At 45.6% G+C, this 26,700-nt stretch overlaps 1 protein-coding gene across 4 annotated transcripts in view; it reads right to left on the bottom strand.

The window, feature by feature from the left end:
* The window catches only part of THADA (Thyroid adenoma-associated protein homolog), a 103,894-nt gene that overhangs the window by 43,087 nt on the left and 34,107 nt on the right, over positions 1-26,700 (bottom strand). For 3 of the 4 annotated variants that reach the window (XM_075674548.1, XM_075674550.1, XM_075674547.1), the window contains exons 14-23: positions 22,573-22,710; positions 22,332-22,407; positions 19,071-19,189; positions 16,711-16,866; positions 13,047-13,157; positions 10,751-10,871; positions 5,300-5,445; positions 2,798-3,162; positions 2,234-2,376; positions 193-437 (exon numbers count right to left, since the gene is read on the bottom strand). In XM_075674548.1, coding sequence (XP_075530663.1) covers positions 193-437; positions 2,234-2,376; positions 2,798-3,162; positions 5,300-5,445; positions 10,751-10,871; positions 13,047-13,157; positions 16,711-16,866; positions 19,071-19,189; positions 22,332-22,407; positions 22,573-22,710 — 1,620 coding nt within the window. The remainder of the gene's footprint in view (positions 1-192; positions 438-2,233; positions 2,377-2,797; positions 3,163-5,299; positions 5,446-10,750; positions 10,872-13,046; positions 13,158-16,710; positions 16,867-19,070; positions 19,190-22,331; positions 22,408-22,572; positions 22,711-26,700) is intronic. The other variant, XM_075674549.1, reaches the window with a different exon arrangement.

Here is a 26,700-nt window from a genome sequence, read left to right as displayed (position 1 = left end):
GTGCTCATGTCATCCGCTAGTGCTGCTGCCTTGCTAACTCAAGCAAGCTTCGCATCATTTAGGTTCAAGCACTGCATTGTATCTGTGCATTTTTGTGCCAGAATCAGTTGCTACTCCCAAGCCCCAAGATGTAGTGGCCAGGCCAAGGATTCAAATCGAGGACGAGTACAGGAGTTTCATGCCATCACTCACCTGCTTCAACGACAGGCAAACTCCTGCATTGGCAGGTCCAGCTTCCAGTGGGCACGTCTCACAGATCTCACCAAAGAAGAGGGACACCTCACGGTGTGCACGCCAGCCACAGAGCAGCAACATTTGCGCCACCACAGCGGTGCTCTTCACGACATCCACAGCTGGCCCGTCACCATCCTCAGGGGCCAGCTCAAACCTGCGACCCAGACCTTTTTGCAGCGCAACTTGCATTTGCTCCAGAAGACCTGCGCATGAATTCATGGTTTCAGTGCAATGACTTTGCAGAGTAGACCCTGGGCACTGAAAGTTATGCCAACAATAATTATGCGGGACACCAGCACTTCGCAATGCATGTTAATTCACCCAAGACACCATCACAATTGAAAAACTCAAAAGAAATGTAAACACATGTTTAAACTTCCATGCTCATCAAGTGCATGTGAACTCTGCACAATTCAAGCCTGAAAGCAGAGTCAAATCCACAGCTGTTTTGAGCGCAGCTACAGAGCAATGCTACATCACATTCAATTAATTTACTCAGTCATGTTTTGCACATGTCTACAACTACAGTACAGTCGAACCCGGCTATATCGAACTTGCAAAAAAAAAAAAACACCTATCAGTTCGATATAGAGCATAATTTGATATAGGCCTGCTAAATAATTGATGTCATAAAAGCACATACCATTTATAAAATCACTTTATTGATGAAATTAGCTTAGTTTTGTATGAAATAGTCCTGCATTTTCTTCTGCTTGGGCAATTTCATTACCTGTGACGCATGCACTTCTCCGCATTGTCTAAGGAGTAGGAGCAGCTTAGGCCGCAACCTTCCGCATGAGCGCAGAAGCACCAGACTAGTGCGAGCGCACCAATCACTTTGGAGGATGTGGGCAAAGGACCATCGTTGCTTTCCTCATTGTGCCCAATTTCACTTGTACTTGTTATGAAGTTGGCAATGTAGTCTCCGTTTTCTGGCTCTCCCGTAGTCGTGACACCATCATTTGCACTCACAAACTCGTCCACCACTGATTCGTCAACAGGTTTCGGAAATTCTGACAGCTCACGCCAAACTTCAGCAACACTGGTAACAGCTTCATCACATTCATCAGAATCTAGAGTCATCACCGAGCACGTGGAAGCAGGCACGGCTGAAGCAAATTTGGTTGAACCACTCATACACGGCCGTGCGTACGTGTTGGGTGCCATGGGCACCGGGTCGGGAGTTTGGCCACTTTAGTCCTAATCTCCCCCTTATTCCTCAAGATCGCGCTGAGAGTGCTCCTCGGAATCTTGCATGCTGCAGGGACATCCGACTTCTCACCGCATTCGACCCGATTTATGATTTCGAGCTTCACGATGAAAGGCGAATTCTGCCGCTTCATCATGGCAACACTGCGGAAGAAGGCCCACAAGGCGCACACACAATAAACTAGAAAAGCAGCGAGACACCTCGCACTTTCACCCTCTTGCACGATGAGGGCATAAAAGCATCCGATTGGCTCTGAACAAGTGCTGCGGGTAGGCCAGGATCATTTTTTGCAGAGAGGTGTCGACGGCTTGCTCGACGCAAGCACGGTCACGGTAGGGAGGGCGGTTGGATGGAGCCGCGCTGCCGAGTTTCCCCGCCACCATGAGAGAAAGCCAACTTCTGGGGGCGTTTTCCCGCCGCTTGACGTTCGATATATCAGGAATCACTGCTATTTTGTTCGATGTAAGCGTAATTTTTGCTATATGTACTCATTGTAACTATACCTTGTCCAGAAATTGTTCGATATATAGAATAATTCGATGTAAACGGGTTCGATATAGTCAAGTTCGACTGTCTAGACCTATCTAGACACATGCCTAACACTGGAGTCACAAATAAAATTTTAAGATAATCCAGGATTTCAAGCCAGAGCTTGAACTCCAGGAATCGATGAGCACCTTTTTACACCAGAATGTGCATTCATATTTTCAGCGATTCCTGAGGAAGCCGCACTGCTTGCCGATAGTAGCTCTCCTGCTGATTAGCCATTGACAGCAACCAAATTTTTACCTGGATCTCCAGCAATGTCCAGCTGACCTTCGGGAGATGCATTGCTCACTACTGGTCCGACCACAGTAGCCACTTCAAATGCTACCTGCATTGACTGGCACAAAACTGCTTTCCAGGAGGCCACATTTTCCTTTGCCAATTGCCTGCAAGAGAAACACAAGGCCAACAACATAATCATAAATATGTCATGGCAGCAAATGCCGGCATCCCCCACATTCTCTTACGATTACCTTCTTCCGGGCTTAACTTTTATTCCATAGCAATAATAATCACAGTGCGTCATGAGGGATGTCGTGGCAGAGGGCTCTGAATTATTATGACTATACACGGGGTTTTTAAAAAACTGTACATACAAAGAACAGTACACAATTTTTTGCAATTCGCGCCCACCAGAATGTGGCCAACAACCCAATGCTCAGCAGCACAATGCTATGGCAACCGAGACACCGCAGCAGGTAAAATACAGTCGCCAAACTTTCAGATTATTAATGCAATAGTAGCACTTTCAAAATGGTAGTGAACACAGGCCAAGACATATTTTCTGTAGCGGTTAAAAGTACTCACTTCCAATTGACTTTCCTCAGAAGAGCACGAAGTGAGATCAGAGCACCATATAACGGACCAGTTGACGAAGCTTCAAGGAGGTTCTTCTTGGCCACCTTCAACTGGCTTTCCAGCTCAGACAGAACCAGGAATGTTGTCCAGAAGACACCTTCGTCTTCGTCCGGGCTTTTCCGCAGCTTTTTCGCAGTTCCAAGCAATGGAGACAGCCCAATGAGTGAATTGCACAGCTTTTGCGAGACTTTCGCAGTCAGGTTCAGCGTGGAGATGAGATCGAGGAAGTATGCAGCTGTGACTGAATCCGGAGGCCGGGCACTTTTTGTTAGTGCCACAGTTGCCAACAGGAGTTCTTCAATCCAGCCCTCATCCTACAGGGTCAAGAAGAAAAAGAAACAGACAATGTGGCACAACAATATTGAATGTATACTTCCAAGAAAAACCCTGGGAGGCCCTGCAATAAAGCTATGAGCAGCTCTGTTATGTCAAATGTGCTGCACCTAAGCAGTGCTGTGAAGCGAAAAGGTTCCTAAGGTTTGTGTGCTGCGCTCGTTTAGCCAATAAGGCTTGTACTGAAATTCCAAGTTTGGTAAACACATCTGGCTATGCTTTTGCTTACCTGACTGCACATTGGCAGCGGTTCTCAAGCTATTGCTTGTTGTGAGCACCTATACCTTTCCACAGGTTATTCAGAGGCCTCTTTCCACACATTTTTACCATCCCCACCCCCCCACAAAATATATTTCCTGACAAATGTAGGAAAATACATCAATTTAGGGTCAGAAAGAGTTGCATCCTGTCATATGAGATGTTGTCATGATTACTTATTAGCTTGTATGATGCCAAAGATTATCATCCATTAGAAAAGCGGCGTTCGATCAAGGGTGGATCCAGAGCAGTCTCCATAGGGTGGAGGGCGGGGGGCAGGGGGCTTTCTATATGCTTTGTACTGTCAGTGCTAAAGTCCGTACATTCCAAGGGGGGCCACCCGCGGCCTCCAGAACCCCCTTCTGGTTCCACCAAAACACCCTGGTTTCCTTCATTGGATGAAGGAAACCAGCGTGTTGACATTAGCTTTTACAAAATACTGTTGAGGTAACAACTCCCTTTAAACATTAAGCAGAGCTATTGTTTTCGATTTGACCTTATTATTCAACGTGGTGACTTGCACAAATGTGAATTGATGGCGTGCTTCCGCTTGAAGCTCCCTTAAACAATCCCTAGCATAATAAGGTGCAACAGGGGAAAAATATTCAGAAAATGCATAATGCATCTTTTCCAAATGCAGTAGCCGACTGATTTTTTGGACTCCAAAAATTCGGACATGCTCGATTATTTGGTCTGCCTCGTGGCACCGCCATTCTCCCCATAGACCATAATGTATAACAACTGCCGAAAGTTCGGACACCTTGCAACCTCTAGTCTGATTTTTTGGACACTCCTTGAGCCAACTCAATCAAGAGCACCATGCACCGACTCTGACCAGTGCATGGTTCGACTTGCTGAACGACATTTTATTTTGAACGGAGCCTCCTTGCTGCCCCACGAAGTGGCGCTACTGCAAATCCCCACTCATCATCATCATTTCTGCCTGGTTCGATAGAGTGGCTACAGCAGTTCTGGCCTCGGCTTAGTAAGCCATGTCAAGACAATCCAGCAGCTGATTTGTTTCTTTCTTCGTGCACGACGCTGCAAGTAGGCCACATTTTTCGTTTGTGCGACTGGCGTTAGCGTGACACCGTAGTAATGTTTGCTTTGTGTGCTGTGTTGAGGTTGTGGTGATCCAACGCAGCATACGGAAACATAGCGTCAAGTGTCTAATGGCGCCGACAGTGCCCGCGCAGACTATGCTGGGGAATGCCGGCAAGCGGGTGCCGGAAGGCCTAAAATTTGTCGCCTTCCGATGTGCTCAGTACTGATGCCGAAAATGTTCTACCAAGACCTGCGCAGTGGTTGCATTGCGATTCCGGACACCGTCTCATTTGGAAGTTTCACAGGTGCTGACACTGCTGTACTGACATGCGCAGAACTCGACGACGGCGAGAACATTAATCGGGTTTCTGCTTCACCGCCAGACGATGACTCCGAATCGGAAGATGACGCACCATGTGCTACGCTGCCGTTGCATGTGGAGCATGTACAAGCAGTTACTGTGCTTTCAGCCACCTATAGTGACCGTACGACCCTCTCCCGAGATTCAGGCTTATCTGATTGCGTGTAAACGGCACAGCGTGCAACAGCGCATTCACAATTTCTTCAAGCCTACTGCTGAGCCCGAATAAGTGCGTGGAAAAAAGGATTTCTTTTTTTTTTTTGTCTTAATCTGCTTTTTTGGACACCTGTTTATTCGGACATTTCCGCAGCCCTGTGAGGTCCGAATACACGGCCGGCGACTATAAACTTCCGACGTTGGTGCCGGCCCATGCGTTTTAAAGAGCATTTTTCACAGCCCTATATCGCGAATCCAAATGCCTTTAAAACAAAACAACAAGCAGCACCAATACATACCTGAGGTCTCCCCTGCATTCCAGGCAAAACAGCGAGAAGCACCTGAAGCACTGATGTCTTGTTGGCCTCGTAAGGATCTTTGAGGCACCGCATCAGCGTAAGCACCGCTTCCCATGACCACTGCACCGACAGCTGGGCACTCTCCCCTGCAGAATGATGCACGACAAAGCTGACACTACCAAATACTATCTTTTCTAATGCAGTAAACTCCACGTAATTTGAGCTCGATTAATCAGATTTCTCACTTAATTCATATGCACAGAAAGTGGTGGTGAGAAACCATACATTGCTATGGAAAGTTAATTCGTTTAGTTCAAACAGGAAAGCAAGCTGCTTCAGTCAATTTGACCTCCACCAACCTCCACTGGTGCCCTCTTATGCTCGCAGGGGTAACTAAAAGCTTGGAAAAACAAGAAATTCAGCAGACGCAGCTACTGGTTCCCTAATCAATGATGGTGATGGCAGCAACTTGTCCTGCAGTGATGATGATGACTTGTGCTGTGCTATGGGCAATGTCTCTTTTGGGGATTTTGTCAGCTCAGACAGCAGTGTTGAGGTCTTTAAGCTACTGACTGATGACAATGAGTATAGTTACCGTACATACTCGTGTAATGGCCACACCCATGTAAAAGCTGCATCCAGAACTTTGTAAAAAAAAAACCCCAAAAATATATTTAAAGATTACCCGTGCATAGGCCGCACCCTTGATTTTTGAGAAGGTTGGCAGCGTCATCTGTTGTGTGGTGTGAAAGTTCTGAAGCTTCTTCTTTTTTTTTAATTCGTGGCAAAACAAGACAGCGGTGCCGAGTTTTCAGCACCTCCAGGTAGCAAAAGCACAGTCGCCAATATTTAGCAGCTCCCTCCGAGATGCTGCAGTTGCTGGTCTGTACAGTGTCACCATTTATTGCAACCAGCAGGTAACGGGCTATGGGAATAGCCAAGGATAGCCGGACTCAGTACAAGCAACTACTATAGTTCAATAAAGGCAAATACCAGCGAAAATATTTTTAAAAATATATATCTATAATAGTCTTTTTTTCCGTGTAATGGCCGTACCCCAACTTTCACCCCAAATATTGAAAAAAATCCTGTGGCCATTACACGAGTATACAGTCGAACCCACTCATAACAATATTCAAGTGCCACGAAAGTTTCATTGTTATGACCAATAACTGTTACAACCAGGTTGCGAAAAAAAAAAATTAAAATGGAGTTATGGCATAGCTGTTCTGCGAAAATTGACTTTTTCAAAGACATATTTAGCTCATTTAATAATGGTTTTCAAACTGACTGCATTCTTCTTGATTTTCAGAAAACTATTATGGCAGGGAGGCCAGTTTTCCTTCCCACCACCTTCCTCCACCGGCTTCTGATAGTGTTGACTTGTTTAACTGTAACTCTGCTTCCTGCTCGCTCTGATCACGTTTTGTTAACAAGCTACAGCTGTCAGCGTTCAAGAATGGCAATTACAACTGCAAAAAGGGGTCATGGGCGGCAAGTGACATACGAACTCTGCCAAGGCATCACTTTGGTGGCGCCAAAAGACACCTTTTAAAAATGAGGGAAGGTTGCCGCGGCAGCATCGCTGCTTGAGAAATCCAGAAGAAGTGCTCGGATGTGATCACCACAAGCATTTCACCACCTACTTCCTGCTGGCTTGCCCTAGAAAAGCACTGTTACGATTTCGATCGGGTAAGGCGGGTCTTCACCGCAAAAAACGGAAAACGACGACGAAGCCAGGCATCGGTGATGATGAGGAAAAGTAGGAAAGATTGTATTCACTTCATTGGTACTGTCGGCCAAAAAAGTAAACGGACCACGGTTTAGGTGGCCGGAGCTGTCGCGGGGCCACACAAGGCCGCTGGTATCTCGCTCCAAGCGCTGACGGCGGGAGTGCCCCGAGTGACGCCAGACTTCGCCCTCACTCTCACGCAGGGCCTTGTCACGCTTGATAAATTTCTAGTACGCTGTTCGGTTGCTCTGGTGCTGACGGCTGTGACAAAGGGGACCGTGCATTGCTGGTAGTCCAGCACACGGCGCTTTCGCAAAGTAGCGGACAGCAGCGGGGCATCAAACCATGGCACTGAGAAGCAACGAAGACCCGTTCCGATTGTTGTTTTGTTTACATTCACCTTGTCTTTCATATTAGTGCATGTCGCCGGCATCCACTGCTGCTCCATTTTAGGCAACATAATGCAAGTAGCCGCAACGGTGACTACGATGACGCACGCTCTTTCACACTGGCGCGGTAAGTTACAGGCACCAAGCTTTGCTGAGGGTATGGCTTTTCTGTCGAAATTACTTTTCCGGCATTGTCTCTAGCAGTGGGTTTAATATCTATATCAGAGATGCCTTTGAAAACTGCTTTAATTAGCTACTACAATGTATAGGCCGTTACAAAGCTTTACAGACTTACAGCCAGGAAGAGATAATTGGGAAGACGAATCGGAATAACTAAAGTTAGTAATGAAAGTTTATTCACAGAAGCATTCCTGGCTTCAAGGGGTCCTCAGTGCGATGAAAAGTTGCTGTCGACCGGGATGACTTGACTTCCTCGCCTTGGCATAGAGCGCGCCGCCACTATAGCTTCGGACGTCCGCTCAACGCTTCCCACTCTAACTTATCGCGCCGACATGAAAGAGTGCGCATCACCATAGCCGCCATTGCAGCTACTTGTGCGATTTTTCAGACCAACATGGTGCCAAATCATCAGTGCTAACATCAGCTTCATTGCCAGTAATTTTTGCACATTTAAAGGACAAGTCCACATTTAATTAACACTGAAATAACAATCACTTTCTGCAGAAATAGTTACACCTCGCTATAACGAAGTTGGTAAAATCGGCTATTTCCTTCGTTATAACAAAATTCCGTTGTATTGAAAATCGACCTTTTATGCAAATAAGTACAGCTGCCAATCAATTTTTATTGCATGGAAGAGGCCGAATAATTTTTAGAATTATCGAGCAATGGAAAAAAGCAAGTTTGAATGAGAAAACAGTTCATTTTGATAAATATGGGTGTTGGTAACAAATGATACAGTTTCACGCCACGCACATCCACCGTACCTTCTCGACGGTACGAATTAAGTGAAGCCAACCACATTCTCGCGTGCACTCCAACCCCGCGACTGATAGCATCGCTCGCTCTGGGACAACGCTATCAGGAAAAGCGCCGGCAGTGGGGAGCGAATGCTTCGCCTGCCTCTCGTTCCAGCGGGTCACCAAAACTTGAGATTACACAACCTTCAATACTAAATCCACGGTAAGACATGTTACATGATGCCGCGCCGTCTCGGCACACCCACTCTGCACATGCGGCAGATTACCTCTAAAGCAGGGTGCGCGGCTGCGTATGCGCTCAGCAGTGCGCCAGGAATTGAGACGTACACCTACTTACCCCCCACTTCAACCCCTCGTGCATGCCTGATAGCATTACCGCGAGCTCGCTCCCCCTCCTCTTTCCCTTTGCTTGTGTGGGAAAGAGACATTCATGAAGTCACCATCTTTCTTTCCACACACTTTCACTTGCACCTTATATGGAACAAGATGTGGCTCCACTTCGGCAGTTGCTCTTGCTGTGTGGCACATGATTTCCGAGGTCCGTTTGCAAGCAGCCACTTGTAATTCAATTATTTGACCATCTGGGTCCGCGGAAGTTTCCAGTTATTGTCTCAGCACTAATTTGCGGCGGCAGTGAAATTTCGTTATATTGATATCACATACAATAGCGTTGTCCCAGAGCGGGCGACACTATCAGCCGCGTGGGCAGAGTGCACGCAAGAACGTGGTTGGCTTCGCTTAATTCGTACCGCCGAGAAGGTATCGTCCACGTACGTGGCATGAAACCATATCATTCGTCGCCGACACCCAAATTTATCAAGATGAACCGTTTTCTCATTCAAACTTGTTTTTTTCCATAGCCCGATAATTTGGAAAATTCTGCGGCCCCCTTTCCATGCAATAAAAATCGATCGGCAACTGTATATATTTGCATAAAAGTAGAATTTCAATACAACGAAATTTAACGAAGCAAATAGCCGATTTTACCAACTTCGTTATATCGAGGTTTAAATGTATTTCTGCAGAAAGTGGTTGTTATTTCAGTGTTCATTAAATGTGGACTTGTCCTTAATCGTGTGCGATAATTAATGGCACTGAAGCTGATGTTAGCACTAATGATTTGACACCATGTTGGTCGGAAAATCATATTTTCGGTATCTTTATTTTTGCTCCTGGCAGCTTTCACAACTAGCAGGAAATTTTCTTTGCATATAACTTAATTTACATGTCATTGAACTAAAAATGAAATCCAATGTCAAGGTTTTTCAAAACAGTGGCCGGTTCTGTTCACCTGTCATTTCAGAACTGTGAGCGCAACCATCATTTTTCTTCAAGAGCTTACTGTCAGCAAGATTTGACTGGACTCTGGATAACAAGAGCAAAGCATTCTGGTTGCCTGCAAGTCCTGTAGAAAGGAAAAGGCTGCCTACGTGCCTGTAACTGCCCAACTACTTCAGCATCCTGCCATTATGCAAAAGGGTCACTGTTACGACTGTGCATCAGCCTCGTGAATCTGAGCACGCCAAGAGCTGTGAAGTTACATCTTCTCCGACACTCTGGCTGAAAACTACAAAGCTCAAGAGGTACAATGTCAGTAAAACCCCTTGTCAGCAATCTGCAACAATGTAAATCAACTACTGACAAATATTCATTTCCTGGCAATAGCACATTAACTTCCCCTTCTCTGTGTCCTGGTGGCGGCGCGTCATGCTGCATTCAGGCTAGGGAGCCCTTAGACACGCACTTACACCCCTTTCTAGCTGCCCGTTTTTTCTCTACAATGTACAAGTACTTTTTTAGAATGTTCGTTTTGCCGCATTAACATTGTAATCATTCAGGGAGTATGGCTGGAATATTCAATGCTAGACCAACACTCAAACTGCTTCAAATCATCAAGGCACCATGGCAAGAATAAGAGCTTCCAGCAAAATTTGCTAGAGCAAATTCTGACCCTAGCGTCTATGGGAGCTGCAAGCATGGCGGTTCAGCCAGCCTGGGAACGATGGGTAATGCATGGATGTCCCTAAACTTTATCCTACTGGCTTCAAACAGCTTTGAGACATCGCAAAGCGGCCACTTTTAACAAAATGTTGCATTTTAAATGGAACAAGTCACAATGATTGTGCATGTGCAAGAACTTATTGCCTTGCAATGCTTAGAATGGTAAGAGAGCTTAGCTTGTAAATTCAGAAAGACAAGGTGCAATAAGTCACAAAAAAGAAGTCACAAGCATAAATATTACACTAATCTGTGTACTAACCATCATTCTCATGGTAGCTGAACAATCGCACCGCCAGAGTTCTCTCTAATGATGTTTGCAGAAAACTCTACCATCCCAGCCACTGGAATGCCCAAAATTCAATATACATAGACGTCAAGGACATCTGACCTTTTGAGGTGTGGACAGCAACAAGGACCTCCAGGATAGCAAGTGCCGTGAAGCGGCGGCCAAAGTTTGCACCTGGGAAAAGCTGCTCCATGCAGGCGCCATGCAGCCAGGTCACAAACTCCTGCATTCAGGAATGGTGCAGGTCAGTGCTACAGTTGAAATCACTAGGTGGCAGACACACTAGTAGACCAAAATGAAATCACAGGGTTTGATGTCCCAAAAGCAGCACACGGGCTTTGAGAGATCCTGCAGTGGAGGCTTCCAGGTCAATTTAGACTGCCATAGGTTATTTAACCTGCTCGCAAATATAACTACCCAAGCGTTCTTGCATTCCACCTCAATTGTAATGCAGCTACAGTGGCCGGGAATCAAACCCGCGACCTCAAACTCAGCAGCAGAATGTCATTTAAAATATAAGCTTGTTTATGAACGTATATTACCATTTGCTGGGTTACCGGAGAGGTGCACGGCAACAAAAATGTTGGTAGCAACAACTTGTGATGCAGAATTTAACCAGACCATGCACAATGCCAATAATGCAGTGACAGCAACATAATTGTTAACCTGCAGTCCTTTCATAATTTGCCTTCAACAAGAACGCTCACACACACACAAAAAAAAAAAGTCCCAGTTTGCCTCAAAGGAAAAGCATTGATAGTGATAGCCAAGCATTAGACAACAAGTACTCGTAGTAAGATTCGCAGTTTTATTGGCTAGGCACCGGGAACACAGCACGCATGAAGCCACCAGCCATCTTGGCTTGCCTCAACATTTATGCCCAGTGGAGATTACTTTCAAGGTATGGTGCATAGGCCACATAGGCGATCCCTCCCACCCACAGCCTACAGCACGCACGGCGTGACAGGAACTTATAGCACTTGGACTTAATACGAAACATAACGGCAATGATGGCGAAAATTTGCCTGAAATGTCTATAAAATTGCTATCACAACAAAATGTTTCAAACATGTTTTATGTTCACAAAGTGTCACAATGTGTTGCTAGCAGCTTAGCTGCTGCCGTCAGCAACTCCGGTAACACAGTAATCCGTATATGATAAGTTTCCAAGCAAACTAAAGCTCCTCTTCAGGTCTGAGCAACCGCAGTGGGTATAATGATATGCATACTTATGCTAGGAAGCTTTATGTAAGAGGACAGGATCATCCCTGGTACAGACAAGCACAGCTGTGAGGGCCCAGTGATGAGATAACACAACACTACAACTAAACAGTAGGACAACAGGTTCCTGACAACAGGTTCCCAACCAAGTTTTCTGCTAGCAGCTTTCATGCCAAAACTAGTAATAAATTCTCTAATGTACAGCGAACTCCAATTTAACTCGACACCTGTTAGTGCTGTTACACAACTTTTGATGATTCAACTCAGCAGAAACTGAGAGATGTTAGATTAATTCAGATCAAATTAAAAGATGAGTGGAGATGCATTCAAATTTCTTGTTGATTTATCGGTTGAGATAAACCCCAGCCAGCTATACCAATTAATGTCCCCACATGCATTGCCTTTGAAAGGTTCATTGTCTTAGTGAAGTGGGCACGCATTTAGAATAAACGAGCTTCGCACAAGCACTGTTCTAACTCGATTCTAACAGGCCTTTGATTGTACCGTGCACCCGTTTTCCATGATAAAAAGAAAAAAAAAGGGGGGGGGGCGTCCTATACAGTACCCTGCACCTCATGCTTTCACGCAGAAATAAAACTCTCTCCTTTGGAAAAACAAAGATGTACTCCCAATAAGTTAAAGTTGCGATGAATAAAAAGAAGTCGCAGTTTCACCTGAAAGCGAAGCAGCGATTGCGATGGCAAATTAGTAGACAGCCATACAAAGTAAGGATAGTAGCTTTATCAGTTGCACGTTTCAGGAACACCGAATGCCCATGATGCCGCCCGATTTCAGTCCATCCCCGCACATGTGATCACTTTCTTTTTAAATGCAGCATCATGATGAACTTGGTGTGTTTTCGCAGTTGGCACTTGCATGCTGATAGAGCAAACACAGAAAACGGAAAGACAGACAGTTGACTAACCTAAGCACATGGAAGAAGCTACGGCAGCTAAGCTCGAAGCATCTACTAGGCGGCCATCTTTAAATGCCGATGGCGATATGGGAACGCAGTTTTATGGCCGTACTCGATTCATGTGCATGAAACTTTTGGACCAGTTTTATCAGAAAAAAGTGCGCGTTAGATTCGAGTAAATACAGTACCCTTGGCATCCATGAAAAAGAGGGCTACTGTGGCACAAGACACTAGAATACCACTCAACAATTTCTTGCCCACCTGATGCGCTTCCAGTTGCGAGGGAATGAGCTGTGCTTGCTCCTCAGGCACCTCTCCTCTCCTCAACTGCCTATTGAGCAGTGTGCTGCTGTCGAAGATCCTGTTCAACACCTGCAGCAGTTGCAGGAAACAAAGCAACAAGGACAGGGGTTTAATAACCTGCTAACAAGCTTTCAAGTCATTGCAGGTCTATCAGGTTTAAGCACCAGGAAAAAAATGCCACATCTGCGCAAGCATAACATGACCTTGGTTACAATGCAGGGACAGAGTCCAAGATGTCCAAAAGCTTAGAAAAAAGTAAAACGAGGTTAGGGTGTCACTACAGACAACATGGCTTTGAAGTATGTAGAAGTGAGCCTAGTAAATACCTGCAAAACAGGTACAGAAGGGCACACGGCACATCAGTAGACAGTGGAGAATGCCACCAGAAGCATGTAAATCATTTTGTTGAGTACTTCAGGAATCGTCTACAACATTCCTCCTTATGTGGACATATGTACACTGCCCAAACAGGCCAGTCTGTTGATATACGCCTCAAAAAACATCATGCTTTGTTAAACAGTGCATCATTCTCTTATCTTGCATCATGCTGCCAATCAAGCCAATGTAAAGCCATGTTCAAAAACAACGTACAGTAGGATTCAGTAATGTTTTTTAAGGGACTGCGGAAAAGAAATGTACCTAACAGCCAGGAAAACGTAACAGTGAGGAAGAACCAAAATTGCCATAGCAACATCAGAAATAGCTCTCAATGGGTACCACTACAGTTATTAGATGTCTAGGCACTCGTACTTTGCCGAAAGATGGCACATATCAAATGGGAACGTAATACGTAGAGTTAACATAAGGTCAGGACCTCGAAAATGCGATGCAGCAGCTGGGCAAACTCAACAGCAAGGAACGTATCAACAGGGTTCCACAGTTCAAATGCCCATCAATTTTTCGGCGGGGATCGAAAAATAGTCCGAAAGATTGAGCAGTCCGAAAAACTCGTTCACCCCCAAAATAAAATTTATTAGGCTTAGAATGGCTTAAAAAAAATCTCTAATAATGCCCTGCCTTATACTCTGCTTGGGGGTGATTAGATTTGCTTGGATTTGCACAATAGTGATGTAGTCTCCATATACAGTCGACAAGAGCATCACCGCGCAAGCGGTCTTCGTTGGCGGAGATTGCCATGAAGATTGAAGAAACGATTACTTTGCACCCCTTGGCTCTCACAAAGGCACATGAGGTGGTGCCAATAAAAAAAATTCGAAGTCGCAGAAACACACACAAAAATGCGACGTCTCCGAGACACAGCTGGTTTGTGGACACACCACATGCAAAACAGCAACCAAAACGTTAAAAAGAGATATGGTTGATCCCTCTCTCATAGAAATCAGTAGAACACAAAAGTGAAATGTGTCTCCACAGAAGCTGCTGCATGTCTGCTTTGTGAACTCAAGGTCCACTGTACGGAAGGCGCACAATTTGCGCTTCAGTGACTGTGTTTCAGGTTTGCTTGGCACATGGCATCCTGTTGGTGAGCGGCGTCCTGCTGCTGAGTCGCTTCGGTGAAAGTACGAGCATTTTAGTCCGACTCCATAGCGTCTTTGGCAGCCAACTGAATTGCGACGCTCTCAGCTTCAGGAATGCGAGCGGCAGAGTTTGCTGCCTGCGCAGCGAATACGCGAAGGTGTTCTGCTTCATGCTGGCGTGTCTCTCACCAGAGTAAGGCAAGATTCGCCCATTGATGTCGTCGCCTGCCTGCGTAGCTTAGTGCAGCAGTTTTCTTAGTTGGTGCCATTGCAAGTGAAGCAGTAGGCAGCGTGCAAGCACTACTGATAAATGTTGCAGCTGCACTCCCCAGGCGACAAGGCGTGTCAGGCTAATCGAAGATGCAGGAGAAACCATGTGCGGAAACTGCATCGCCACCTCTGCAGAAGGCCTACACCGCCTACACCAGGCTACACTGCGTTATAGCCTCTGCTGCACCGAGACTACTGAAGCGCCGACTGCCGGAACTCGTTAGTGTCATGATGCAGTACTTTGCTTCACCATGCCTAGATGGCAGGGTCATCCCTGACAAGAAAGCATATTTTATGTGTTTGCAGCGACATCACATCCATTACAGGAAGTTGCTGGTGGACCTCTGTATAAAACGTGTTAAAGAGAAAACTTGTTCTGCATTATGTGATTATGACGATAGTACTGATCGAAAAAAGAAAGAAAAAGAAAGTGCTGTCCCCTGGAGCGTTACGTTCTTTCAGCTAAGAAGAGCGAGCATGGCCTCCGAGACGAGAGGATGGCACATGCTCTGTATTGATCCCACATTGATAGTGTGCACCTTCCAATCTTGGAGGCTATAGTACCTCCCAATCTTGGAGGCTATAGAGCAGGCCACTGGAAGCCAAGCCAGTGGAAAATCCAATATGGCAGTCTCCAAGATTGCGTAGCGTGGTTCGGAATGCACGATTTAGCCTGGAAAATTGAACTCTGGGGTCTCAATTCATCTGAAAAATTGGTTGTGAAAATTAATTAGCTCTATGGCAAGTCTGATGGTTCATTTATGAAGTCCGGAATATCCATGAAGTCCGAATTTTTGGAATCTGGAAAATCTGTTGGCTACAGTACACTTGTTCTGGCACCCTGACCAGACCATGCAAGCAATTTGGAGGCATATCATATCACCAAGAATGCTGCTCTACGTGTAAGCCAGCCATCCTTGTTACTTCATGAGAGGGAATTCAACTTTATTAATCATTGTTAGACAGGTGTCCCTGATGTTTGTTTTTTTTAGATATTCTTGACATGCACCATGTACCTGTATATATTTTTGCCATGCATGTAGTAAAATTAGTTGCAGGTTGAAAACTTGTGTGTCACCTTTTATCTGTGTTTTGTCGCTCCTGTGCCTTAGGTTATTCCACGAAGGCAATATCAACAACATAAAATCCGCAAACTGTTAACCAAGTCTATCTACTGTTTAAATCTACCCCCTCTGCTTAGCTGCCTCATAGTGGCCATTAGCAGCACAACTCAGCAAAGTGGAGGGTGCTGCTTTCACTACCGATCCTTGCATGCATTACCAGGATTTCCCGTACTGCACATTCACTGTGCATCTCTGGCATGTGGAGAGGCCCCCATGTCTTGCTTCTTGCATGTCCAATCACCTCATCCTGCGCTCCGAGTCTCAGTTATTCACATTCTGTCCTTAGCCTCGTATCACTGTGCCATGGTCCAATCCGCTTTGCAGCCAACCTACCCACTACACCCTATTACAACTCGTCTCAACGAAAATGACATCCGTTGTAAACTGGAGCAATAAGGTACCATGCCTCTCTTGTATGCCAGACAAGTTGCATAACTGGGGGCATTCTTGGTTTTGGTGGCCCAGACTGTCGACCTTGCAATGAAAGGGAGAGGGTTCCAAGAACAATGTGACTTCAATGTTTGGAAACTGGGGACATTTTGGGGGCCTCCAACTGTATAAATAAGCGCCCTCACCCCATTTCCCCCTTTTCTTTCCCTCTCTCATTTCTGACTTTCACTTTGTAAACAAATCGTCAGGTTTTGCTAGGCTGAGCCTCATCACTGCCCAGCTTCTCAATGCCAGGCACTCATGGCCACTTTCCTTCGGCCGCCTACCGCATCATAACTCCCACTCTGTTTTGGAACACACCTTTTTGATGCAGGAAATCATTTGCTGCCTGAATGGTGCTCCCTGCATGTTCACATTGAGATGCAGGAAGGAGCGCAGCAGCCGTAGGCACAGTGGTTTCACGGGCTCGCACGACTTGGGATGTTCAGTGAGCAGTTGAAGGGTGTCCAGCCGCACCTAAACCGGAGAAGAAACAACGAAACAAAAGCTCACTTTTTCATAGCACTAACTACAGAAGCCCTTGCAGTACTGTCAGAAATGAGTAATTCTACTGCTGTGCTAAAATTGCTCCTTCCTAATGGGATCACATGGCAATTTAAACTAAGGTGGTGACTACATGCAATGTCTCCTAATGTCACACCTATCACTTTTTGTTTCAACACTTATTGCGTGACTTTTAGCTTCTTCTCAAGCTGCTTTCTTAGCCTGCAGGTTTCTGCGCTTTAGTATAGCACTATAATATTGGTATAATGCAATGCCTATATGCTTATCAAAAATAGGGATCAGCTGCCAATCATAACTTAGTAATACAGCCAGACCTCAATATAATGCACCTCGGTTTCATGAAATTTGCAATATAACAAACTATTTCCATTTCCCAATTCTAGTTCCCCTGAAAATGGTGTGTTTTTTTCGCAACAGAACAAAATAATTTCATGACACGATTTTGAGTTAACGAAGTTTTTGGCCATTTCAAGCATGTACTTAGGGTCTGCATGGCTGGTGAATGTAGCAAAACACCATAAACATGCTGGCCGGGGCCCTAGTTATTTGCAAAAAAGTTTGTGTAGCAAGAATGCTGTCGAAGCGCACACACCCTGACACGGTATGCAGAAAACAACTGTTGCGGCATTTGTTGCATTGATAAAACAACTTGTGAAGGCCGCAAGGCAGCTCGGAATGCTAAAAAAAACACAAGAGTTGACGATTCCTTCCCCATGAGGGGGGTGGTGAGGGGGTGAATGTGTGGCAATGTGATCAAGCGGGCGCGCAGAAGGTGGGGGCAGAGTGGGGGGGGGGGGGGACAGGACATCTGTGCCTTTCTGCCCCTTCCTTTAGGGCAAGCATCTCCTCCTCTACGTTGCTGTGGCTGCGCTTGGCTGTCCATATGCGGGCCACGCATTGTATCTTGGAGGTAATCTGTGGCAAATAGAAAGGTCGAGCCGAGATGGCCAGTGCCTTGATGCACACTGTATTTCCGCACGTCTAGTGTTGGCAGTCACGTAATCTCACATTTTCAGGACACGGTGTGAAGCATTTGATGATGCAGGTCTTCTACAGCTAACTGCAAGGAGTTCATAACCCGAAGGACTGCTCAGCAGCGTTCAATTAGATATTAATGCTTTCGCATTCGCAACTCATAAGAAGTGCTTAGGTGTCCTCGGTTGTTTTGTTATTTTATTTTTCTTCTTGATTCGTGGTGCGCAGAGGAAACAAAGCCTGCATCCCACCTGGAGCCTTTCTGGCAGTAATTGAGAATTGTGGCTATATTGAGTCGCTGAAAGTGATCACCCGAGAATATGATCCTTGCTTCAAGAATACTGGTTTCGGTACCACCCAACGGGCATAGCATGCGAATTCAGCATCGTTGGATGTAGATTTGCCCGATGGGGCTGTAATCTCGGTCAATCACTTTCGTACGTGTTGGCGTCTACAGGCAACAGCATTCCTGGCATTGTGCCAAGACAATATGCTTATCAGCGTGGAACAGTGTTGCCTGTGAATGCCAACACTATCTGGTGCCACATCAAGCGGAATCTCGCGAAAGTAGTGTGAAAGTTATCCTGGTGGCCCTAAAATTTATTGGCTGAGAATATCCCTCCATGGCAGAGCTGTCATCCCTGAGTAATGCATGTGGTGGATTTTGTGCTGTCAACAATGCAGTTCCAGATAGTCCCAGGCTCGCCATAGGAGGCTGACGAAATGCTGACAGGTAAGTTTAATTTTACAGTGCATTTCCAGTCTGTTCTGTCTGGTTTCACAAGAACGAAATTATACCATAGTTTCTTTCGCTTTCCCTGCCGACTTCGGTATTGCGGAGTTCAACTGTATACAGTACGCATTAAGATGAGGTGCCAAGACCGTGCATAGTGAACATCTGCCCCCTGTGTGCTTGCCAAGACACGTCGACATCGAAAAAGTTTGCCTCCACCAAGGAAATGAACTAATGTAACAGGTTCGCACATCTAATCAACTTCTGTTTGACTTGAACTGCAGTGTATTTGCCATTGGATTTTTCAATCTGCCAATCGATAATAGAATGTTGTGCCGGCAGGCAAACTAAATTTATAGAGTAGTTTAGACTAATGTGCGGCATACATCAATTTGCACTACTTACCGTTGCTCCCAACAATTAAGCAATAGCAGACTTCATATCTTACCTGGACATCCCTGTGGGACATCCCTTGAAGAAGGACATGACGCCATCGATCCAGGTTTCCAGACTCAATGAGTGCCTTGTCAAGCAGCAGACACTTCAGGGTGGCCGGGACAAAATCACCTGCAGTAAGAGTTAGTTGCTGAAATCATGTTTTTGCAGCTAAAATCAGCAACTGGACGACACCTGGTCTCGTTGGCAAGTAAATTTATATTACAAAGTAAAGAACATCTGTGTTTGCTAAGGAAAAGAACAGGCTGCAATAGATGCCCTGGCAACATGCTGAATTGCAAACAATACATGCACCAGAAGAAAGGGTAAATAATAATGGGTTTTTACATGCCAAAACCACGATGTGATTATGAGACACACTATAGTGTAGAGCTCTAGATCAATTTTAAAAGGTTAAATTGGCATGACTAGAATCTATTCCTTCCTAAAGATGCCCAAGATTGTTGAATTGAACTGATGCTTGGTGCTCTGTAGCTCTTTTCTTAGTAAACAAGGCCGCTTTGCTTAAATAAGTGGCAACCCAATATATCTATTTAACATGCTAACGAAAGGACGGCAAGCAAATTAAACAAAAACTAGCAATAACAACGGAAATATTTTTTTGTATGCATATGACTCTGACGATCATATAAAGTAAGACAACTGAAAAAAATTCCTGTCAGAGAAGTGAACTTGATCAGGAAAAAGAATTCATCAGCCCTTCCATTCTGTGAAGGACTAGCAGTGAAGCTGTGGTGTGCTTTACCTCAATCGACGCATATATGTATACATAGGTATTACAGTCAGCACGCGTCCAGTCCATACCAGAGCTCCGTGGGAACTGCCGATAAGGTCGCCTAGGCAACTATGAGGTAACCACAACACACAACGCCCACTAGTGGTAACAGTGTGTATACGACGCAGGTGGAGGTTAAATGGAGCCTTGATGCGAGCGACGATATGTGTTGACCGGAGTGCAGTCAAAGGAGTGCACAAAACAAAACACATTTGTAATTTGCAATTGAGCATACTTCCTAATAACCAGCTGAACGAAACTTGGAAGGACTAGAGTTTTATTCTAGCGAACAAACATGAGGCTGTCCATTTCCCTCCAGTAGAAACCCATGTATTTACAGCAGACAGGAATTCCACAATATTTACAACTTCACTGTGAACTACGTAATTAAGAAAGTAGATGAAACTTGGCATAATGATAGAGTCGTTTTAGCGGTTAATTGTCATATAATTTGTTTTGGTATAGTTTCGATAAAACAAGAGTTAAAGCCATTTTTCGTAACCATGCTCTCCCCATAGACAACCATGTAATGACACCAGACAGGAATTCTGTGACGTTTACAACTTCACTGTGAACTAACTAATTATGACAAGTAAATGAAACTCAGCATTATGATAGAGTCGTCTTAGTGGCTAATTTCAGTATAATTTTTTCAAATATACCTACCTTAGACTAAGAGCTACAGAGCATTCACGAGAAACTGGAGATAAAAAATTTTTTGTGTCGACACAACGCATAGATGGACAAACATCGACAACTGCTGGAGGGTAGCTATATACACTTTCACTGTAAAAAATGTTTACACTGTAACAAAAGCGGGCTTCACTGCACACAAGTTGTGTATACTCCCAACATCACATGTAAACGATTTTGATAATCATATAAAGCAAGACCATGCAAGAAATTGGTGAGAAAAGTGAAGTTCATTAAGAAAAAAAATGTTTACACTATCATGAAGGTGGGCTTCATTGCACACAATTGAGTCAGTGCTCCCAATTTAACCCTTCAACAGTTATTTGCACCATCTGACGTTATTTAAAACAAGGACAGAATAAGCCCTTCACAGTCATTTCCATTTCTAAAAAATTATAAAGGTCAATGTTTGCTACACAGAGTTGGTAAATATGTAAAATGTAAATATGTTAAATTACAGTGCCATCTACAACCAATGGGTGAGTGCAAATTCTGTTATGCTAGCACACAAAAGGAGCAGGAACTGCTTCCTTCAAATAAGAGCTAGCTAAACTTAGTGCCAGTGCAGGGACGAAACAAGCAGAAAGCACATTTCCACTATTTGTTAACAGTTAAACCTCAGTACAAAATAGTACAAACATGGATATATAACAAATTATCAGATCAAACAAAGTAAATATAAAATGTTTCTCACCAATATCAGCAGTTGTAATGAATTTACGCTTATAGCTAAGGATGTGCAAATATTCGGAAATTTTGAATACTACTATTCAAAAATTTTCGAATGCTATTTGGCTGGTTATGAATATTCTAAACTAATAGAATAGGTTACTCGCTGTGTGGAGGAAAACACAGTTTTTAATGTTTGTTTTTATTTACACCATGTGTCTGATTTTGTACTGAATTTTGCGATAATTTCGACAGCTAGAGAAATTTTGCCTGTAAAGCGCGCTTAGCCAATGGACATCTAAGCTTCGCGGGAAAGTCAGCCTCTCAAGAGCAAGGGGCATGAGTTTGCAGAAGCGAGGGTGCACTTTTTTGCAGCTTATTACTTGACAGCAAATGCGATGAGTGGCGGTTTGCACAGGCTGAAACGACTCTGAATTTACATGCTTTTGATGTGGTATAATAAGGCACAAGTTGGCGAGAATAGACAGCTAGTGGGAATTGCACAATTTTCAAGTTAACATCAGCCAAATACACTATCTTTTAGTATAACTACTTAATATTTCAATTTTTTTTACCACTGACAATGTAACTGCGATGTACCAACATGTTAAAATAATTCAGCTTGCTAATAAATGAATGTGCATGTCATTATTTGATATTCTATTCAATATTTAATGCTTATTCATATTTTATCTGCAGTAAAGAATTTTGATATTCACGCACCTTTACTTAAATGAATGTCTTATATAATGATGAGAAAACACGGGGAAGGCGGGAGATGGAAATTCAAGTCGATGAGCAAAACAACAAGGTGAAAGCAAGAGCGAACGTTTCGACAAATGGACTTGTCTTCTTCAAGGCTGTCTTGAAGAAAGCTGATTTGCCTTGAAGAATACAAGTCCACTTTTCGAAACGTTGGCTCCTGCTTTCACCTTGTTCTCATTTTGCTCATCGTCCTATATAACGGTGGTATCTTGCTCATGATGAATGTGTTGTATGATGATGGCATCTTAATTTCATATGCAAGTTTACTATAACAAGGTTAAACTGCAAGACCTACCAACCAGCCCAAGTTCGCATGCTTCTGAGCTAAATAGATAAGTAGTGAACACTTACTCCTGTCCTCCGAAAGCTTGCCAAATACATATTGTGTAGTCCCAGGGTGAATGGCAGTGAGAACAGGCAAGACATGCTGTCAAAAAAAAAAAAAAGAAACACAGGAGAAAAAAAGCCGCATTATACAGATTAAAGGAACTTCACCACAATAAGAGCTTCTGCACACTGGATACATAATGCATATAAGCAGAACATAGCCCGAATCCTTGATAAGAGATTTAAGGCAGCAAGACACACTCACCTGAAACAAAGGTACAAGCAGCTCTCTGGAATGGTTCTTGGTAGCCGAGGAAAACGGCTCTAGCCATGCACGCTCGAACTCAGCTGTGCAGGCTTCCTTCCGATGCAGGGAGGCTAATTTCTGCACTAAGTCTTTAACCTTCAAGAGAAAGAAAAAAAGAAAGAATTACCTCACCACTTTAAAAATCACAAAAGTAGAGTGAAAAGGAGTAAGATTGAAAATAAATAACACATTACCCTAAGCTGTTGCCTGTGCTTAAAAGCTAATGATCAATCAAGCAAAGGTCTATTATAGCATCCAGAAACAGCTACTACAGTCAAATCTCGTTAATTCAAACTTTCGGTTTCTTTGAAATGGCACTGTGGTCCCATCAAAGTTATGTGTATTCCAATGGACGAAAACGCCCGGTAATTCAAACACGCAAGCGTTTGCGGTGGTTGGTTCGAACCTACTGCACTCCGACAATGCTTTCAGCAGCGCGTCAAATCACGCGGCCGTGCCTTTGACCACCAGATCCAGTCGCAGCTGTAGGCACACTGCAGCAACGCTAGGCCTAGCTACTTCGACATTCATTTGAAAGTTTATTTAACATATATAGGGTATACAACTACAAAGTACACACTTCTGGAACCCAACAAATTTGTTGGAGGGTCCCTACCAATTGTTATTAGAAAAAAAAAGCACTTCTATGGCAGCTGCTTTTTTATACTGCAAAATCACATAAAACGAAAATAGCTGAAATAAGTAATACAAGAAAATACAGTAGTAGGAAAATTTCACCTGAGATACATTTTTCTAACAATTTTCTTTTTTACGTGATCGAAAACATGGGCAAAGGAAAAGAAAAAGTGAGAATGTGTACAAGCATGCACAGTGCTACGCATTGTCAATAAGTGAGTGCTTCAATTGTTTAAGAAATGTATGCAATGTGTGGGGATGCGCGACCCTCGCGCCTCCCCTGATGTTTTTCCCGCATGGCGCGTCTCCTGTAATCCGGCTTCGCCGCGTGGCCTGCGTGATGCCCGCGGCGGTCGATGTGGTTTGGGCGCAGTGCGAGAGATGGCGCGAGTGTTGCGTTGCTAACGCCGCCTCACGGCAGGGTTACTTGGGGGCGCAGGGGAGGACGGGCTGGCTCTTTCCCGGCGGGTCGGCAAACAGCGTGGACGTCCCGCGCGCCGCCGACCCATGCTTCTGCGAGACCGCCTCGCGTGGCCGCCTTGGAACGCGCCACCGTCCGCGTGACCGTACACGCGAATGACCAGGCGTTGGGATCCAGCATGGGGGCGAACATATTCGCTCGCAAACCGGTCGCGGTGAGTCGGACTTCTAGATTTGTCGCGCGCCCATCGGCATGTTTTGTGGATAGCAACTCGGCTAGCAGGCATTGATCTATGAAAGGTGCAATAAATGCCCTTGTGATTGTTTGCACTACTGTGTTGTCGTTCCTTTGTCCCAAGAGTACGGGTGTGAGAGACCCCACATCTGGCTGCCCAACGTGAGACTCTTGGGGCATCGGACGATAGTTTTAACAGTTTTGCTTCGTTCGAGACCTTTGTTTGAACCGAAGCGTAGGCCTAGCGTGGATTTTGATCGCTAGCGTCGGCGGCGTGCTTTCTTGAGCGAGGTGATGGTGGCTGTAGTGTGTTTGAACATGTCAACATGCTAAGCTTTTTCGCAAGTGTTTTTTTAATGACATTCGTCAGTACGAGAGCCACGTGGTCTGCATCCTGAGAGAGCGAGGCTGAGCGCCCGCGGAGCAGTGGCAAGCCTGAAGCATGTGAGTACGTAAGCCTCGTGGGTGGTCCGAATTTCTTATGTAAATAGCTTCTTCTATCTCTTTGACTCGGATGAAGTCGCGGCTCTGGGAGCCGGGTGGCCGCGGGCCACGGGTGCCACTACGGGCTGACTGGTATTGCGGCCTGGCACCGGGCGCTCCGACACCGTCTGGGACGGTGGGCGCCGTCAACTCGGATGCTGTGTGCACCGAGCGGAGTAGGACCACCTCACAGAGCTGACGTCTCCTCGCGGCTGCCTGTTTTGCGCTCATTTTGGGTGTTGTTTTTGGATGCCGGTTGTTGTCAGGGTAGCGACGCTTTAGGCCTAAGGCTTTACGAAGCTGCCTGTCGCACGTGGAGGGACACAACCTGGTGGACCGTGGCGTTGAGGGGTTGCAATTTGCTTCCCTCATCCTATTTCGCCTCGCACGAATTGAAATTACTCGTTCGACTCAAGGAAGCGAGCTTCGTTCACATGAACTTAGCATCTGAGTAGCTGCCCGATCTTTTGCTAGCCGAGTTGAACATCGTACCACGTGGGCGATGCGCATGCATAATTCCTCTCCCTTGCACTACTTTAGTGTTTGCCGAGTGTGTTGAATGTACGCAGCGTGATTGGAGTCACCCCTGGCTTGCCGTCACCTGCACATCGTCTGCGCTGCTGTCCCGGACTACGATAGAGCCACCCCGGGCGATGGTAATGCTGTGGCCAGTTCGGCGCAGCGACTTCGGCGGCCTCCTGTATCCAGCTCGCAACCCTCGGCGGCGGACAAAAGAGCCGGCGGTCACCGACAGCTACGGCGGCTCTTGCCAGCAGGGCGCGTCGGCGCGAGCGACGCTTGCTCGTACCGACTACTGCGTCGTCGTCTCCGTAGTCCTGGCCTGGGATCGTGCCGTCGAGTCGCAAAGCTGCTGCTGTGACCGGCGGACGCCAGCGGTGTACCCAAGGAGAGTCGGCTCGCATGTTATGGACAGCGTGTAGACATTTCTTCTGCGCGACCACTGTTGCATGTACTATCTTGTTCGCGAAGCAGGGGTTAATGTTAGACCGTGTCACATGTTTCGCCGGAATAAGAAGTGATTTAAGGTTGGGGGGATGTGGGGATGCGCGACCCTCGCGCCTCCCCTGATGTTTTTCCCGCATGGCGCGTCTCCTGTAATCCGGCTTCGCCGCGTGGCCTGCGTGACGCCCGCGGTGGTCGATGTGGTTGGGGCGCAGTGCGAGAGATGGCGCGAGTGTTGCGTTGCTAACGCCGCCTCACGGCAGGGTTACTTGGGGGCGCAGGGGAGGACGGGCTGGCTCTTTCCCGGCGGGTCGGCAAACAGCGTGGACGTCCCGCGCGCCGCCGACCCATGCTTCTGCGAGACCGCCTCGCGTGGCCGCCTTGGAACGCGCCACCGTCCGCGTGACCGTACACGCGAATGACCAGGCGTTGGGATCCAGCATGGGGGCGAACATATTCGCTCGCAAACCGGTCGCGGTGAGTCGGACTTCTAGATTTGTCGCGCGCCCATCGGCATGTTTTGTGGATAGCAACTCGGCTAGCAGGCATTGATCAATGAAAGGTGCAATAAATGCCCTTGTGATTGTTTGCACTACTGTGTTGTCGTTCCTTTGTACCAAGAGTACGGGTGTGAGAGACCCCACAAATGTTCTTAAAGTGGTTAGGCTACTATGAAGCCTATTCCAAACTGAGGTGCCTGTGAACTGTAGTGTAGAGCGACCATATTTAGTATTTACCTTAGGCAATAAAAAACAATGGCGAGATGCATTCCCAACATTGTGAAATAAGGGGTGGAGTGATACTGTTGTCAAGGTTAGTTTTTCATTAACTATTTTATGCAAGACGAAGGCGATGTTGTAGGCTGTCAAATCATACATGCTGAGAATGTTCAGGGTTTTAAATAGATCTTCACTCTTGATATGGATATTGTGGGGTCCTATAATGCGAAGACCTTTTTTTTTGAAGTGTAAACACCAATGAGACATGAGTTTTGTATGTGCAATCCCAGATCGCTATGCAGTAATTAATGTGAGAGTGAACAAATACGTAGTAAAGATTACTAAGTTTGTGGAGGGAAAAATAGTTTCTACATATCGCAGATGACGCACATGAAGGCAGAATTTTGAATGGTTATTGATAATACCACCAAGAAATTTTGTCTCACTAGATTGTTTTATAGGATCGTTATTGTAAACATCCGCCTGGTTAGCTCACATGGTAGAACAGCTGCCCCGGAAAGGCAGTAGTCCCGGGTTCGAGTCCTGGACCAGGTCGAATTTTTTTTTCAACTGCAAGGCTTTTCTTTCAAGGAATCCGCATGGGTTTCCTTTGTAGCAATTGCTACAATT

This window comes from Dermacentor variabilis, chromosome 11, assembly GCF_050947875.1.
Source record: "Dermacentor variabilis isolate Ectoservices chromosome 11, ASM5094787v1, whole genome shotgun sequence".
Classification (NCBI taxonomy): domain Eukaryota; kingdom Metazoa; phylum Arthropoda; class Arachnida; order Ixodida; family Ixodidae; genus Dermacentor; species Dermacentor variabilis.
This window is presented reverse-complemented; position numbering and strand designations above follow the sequence as displayed.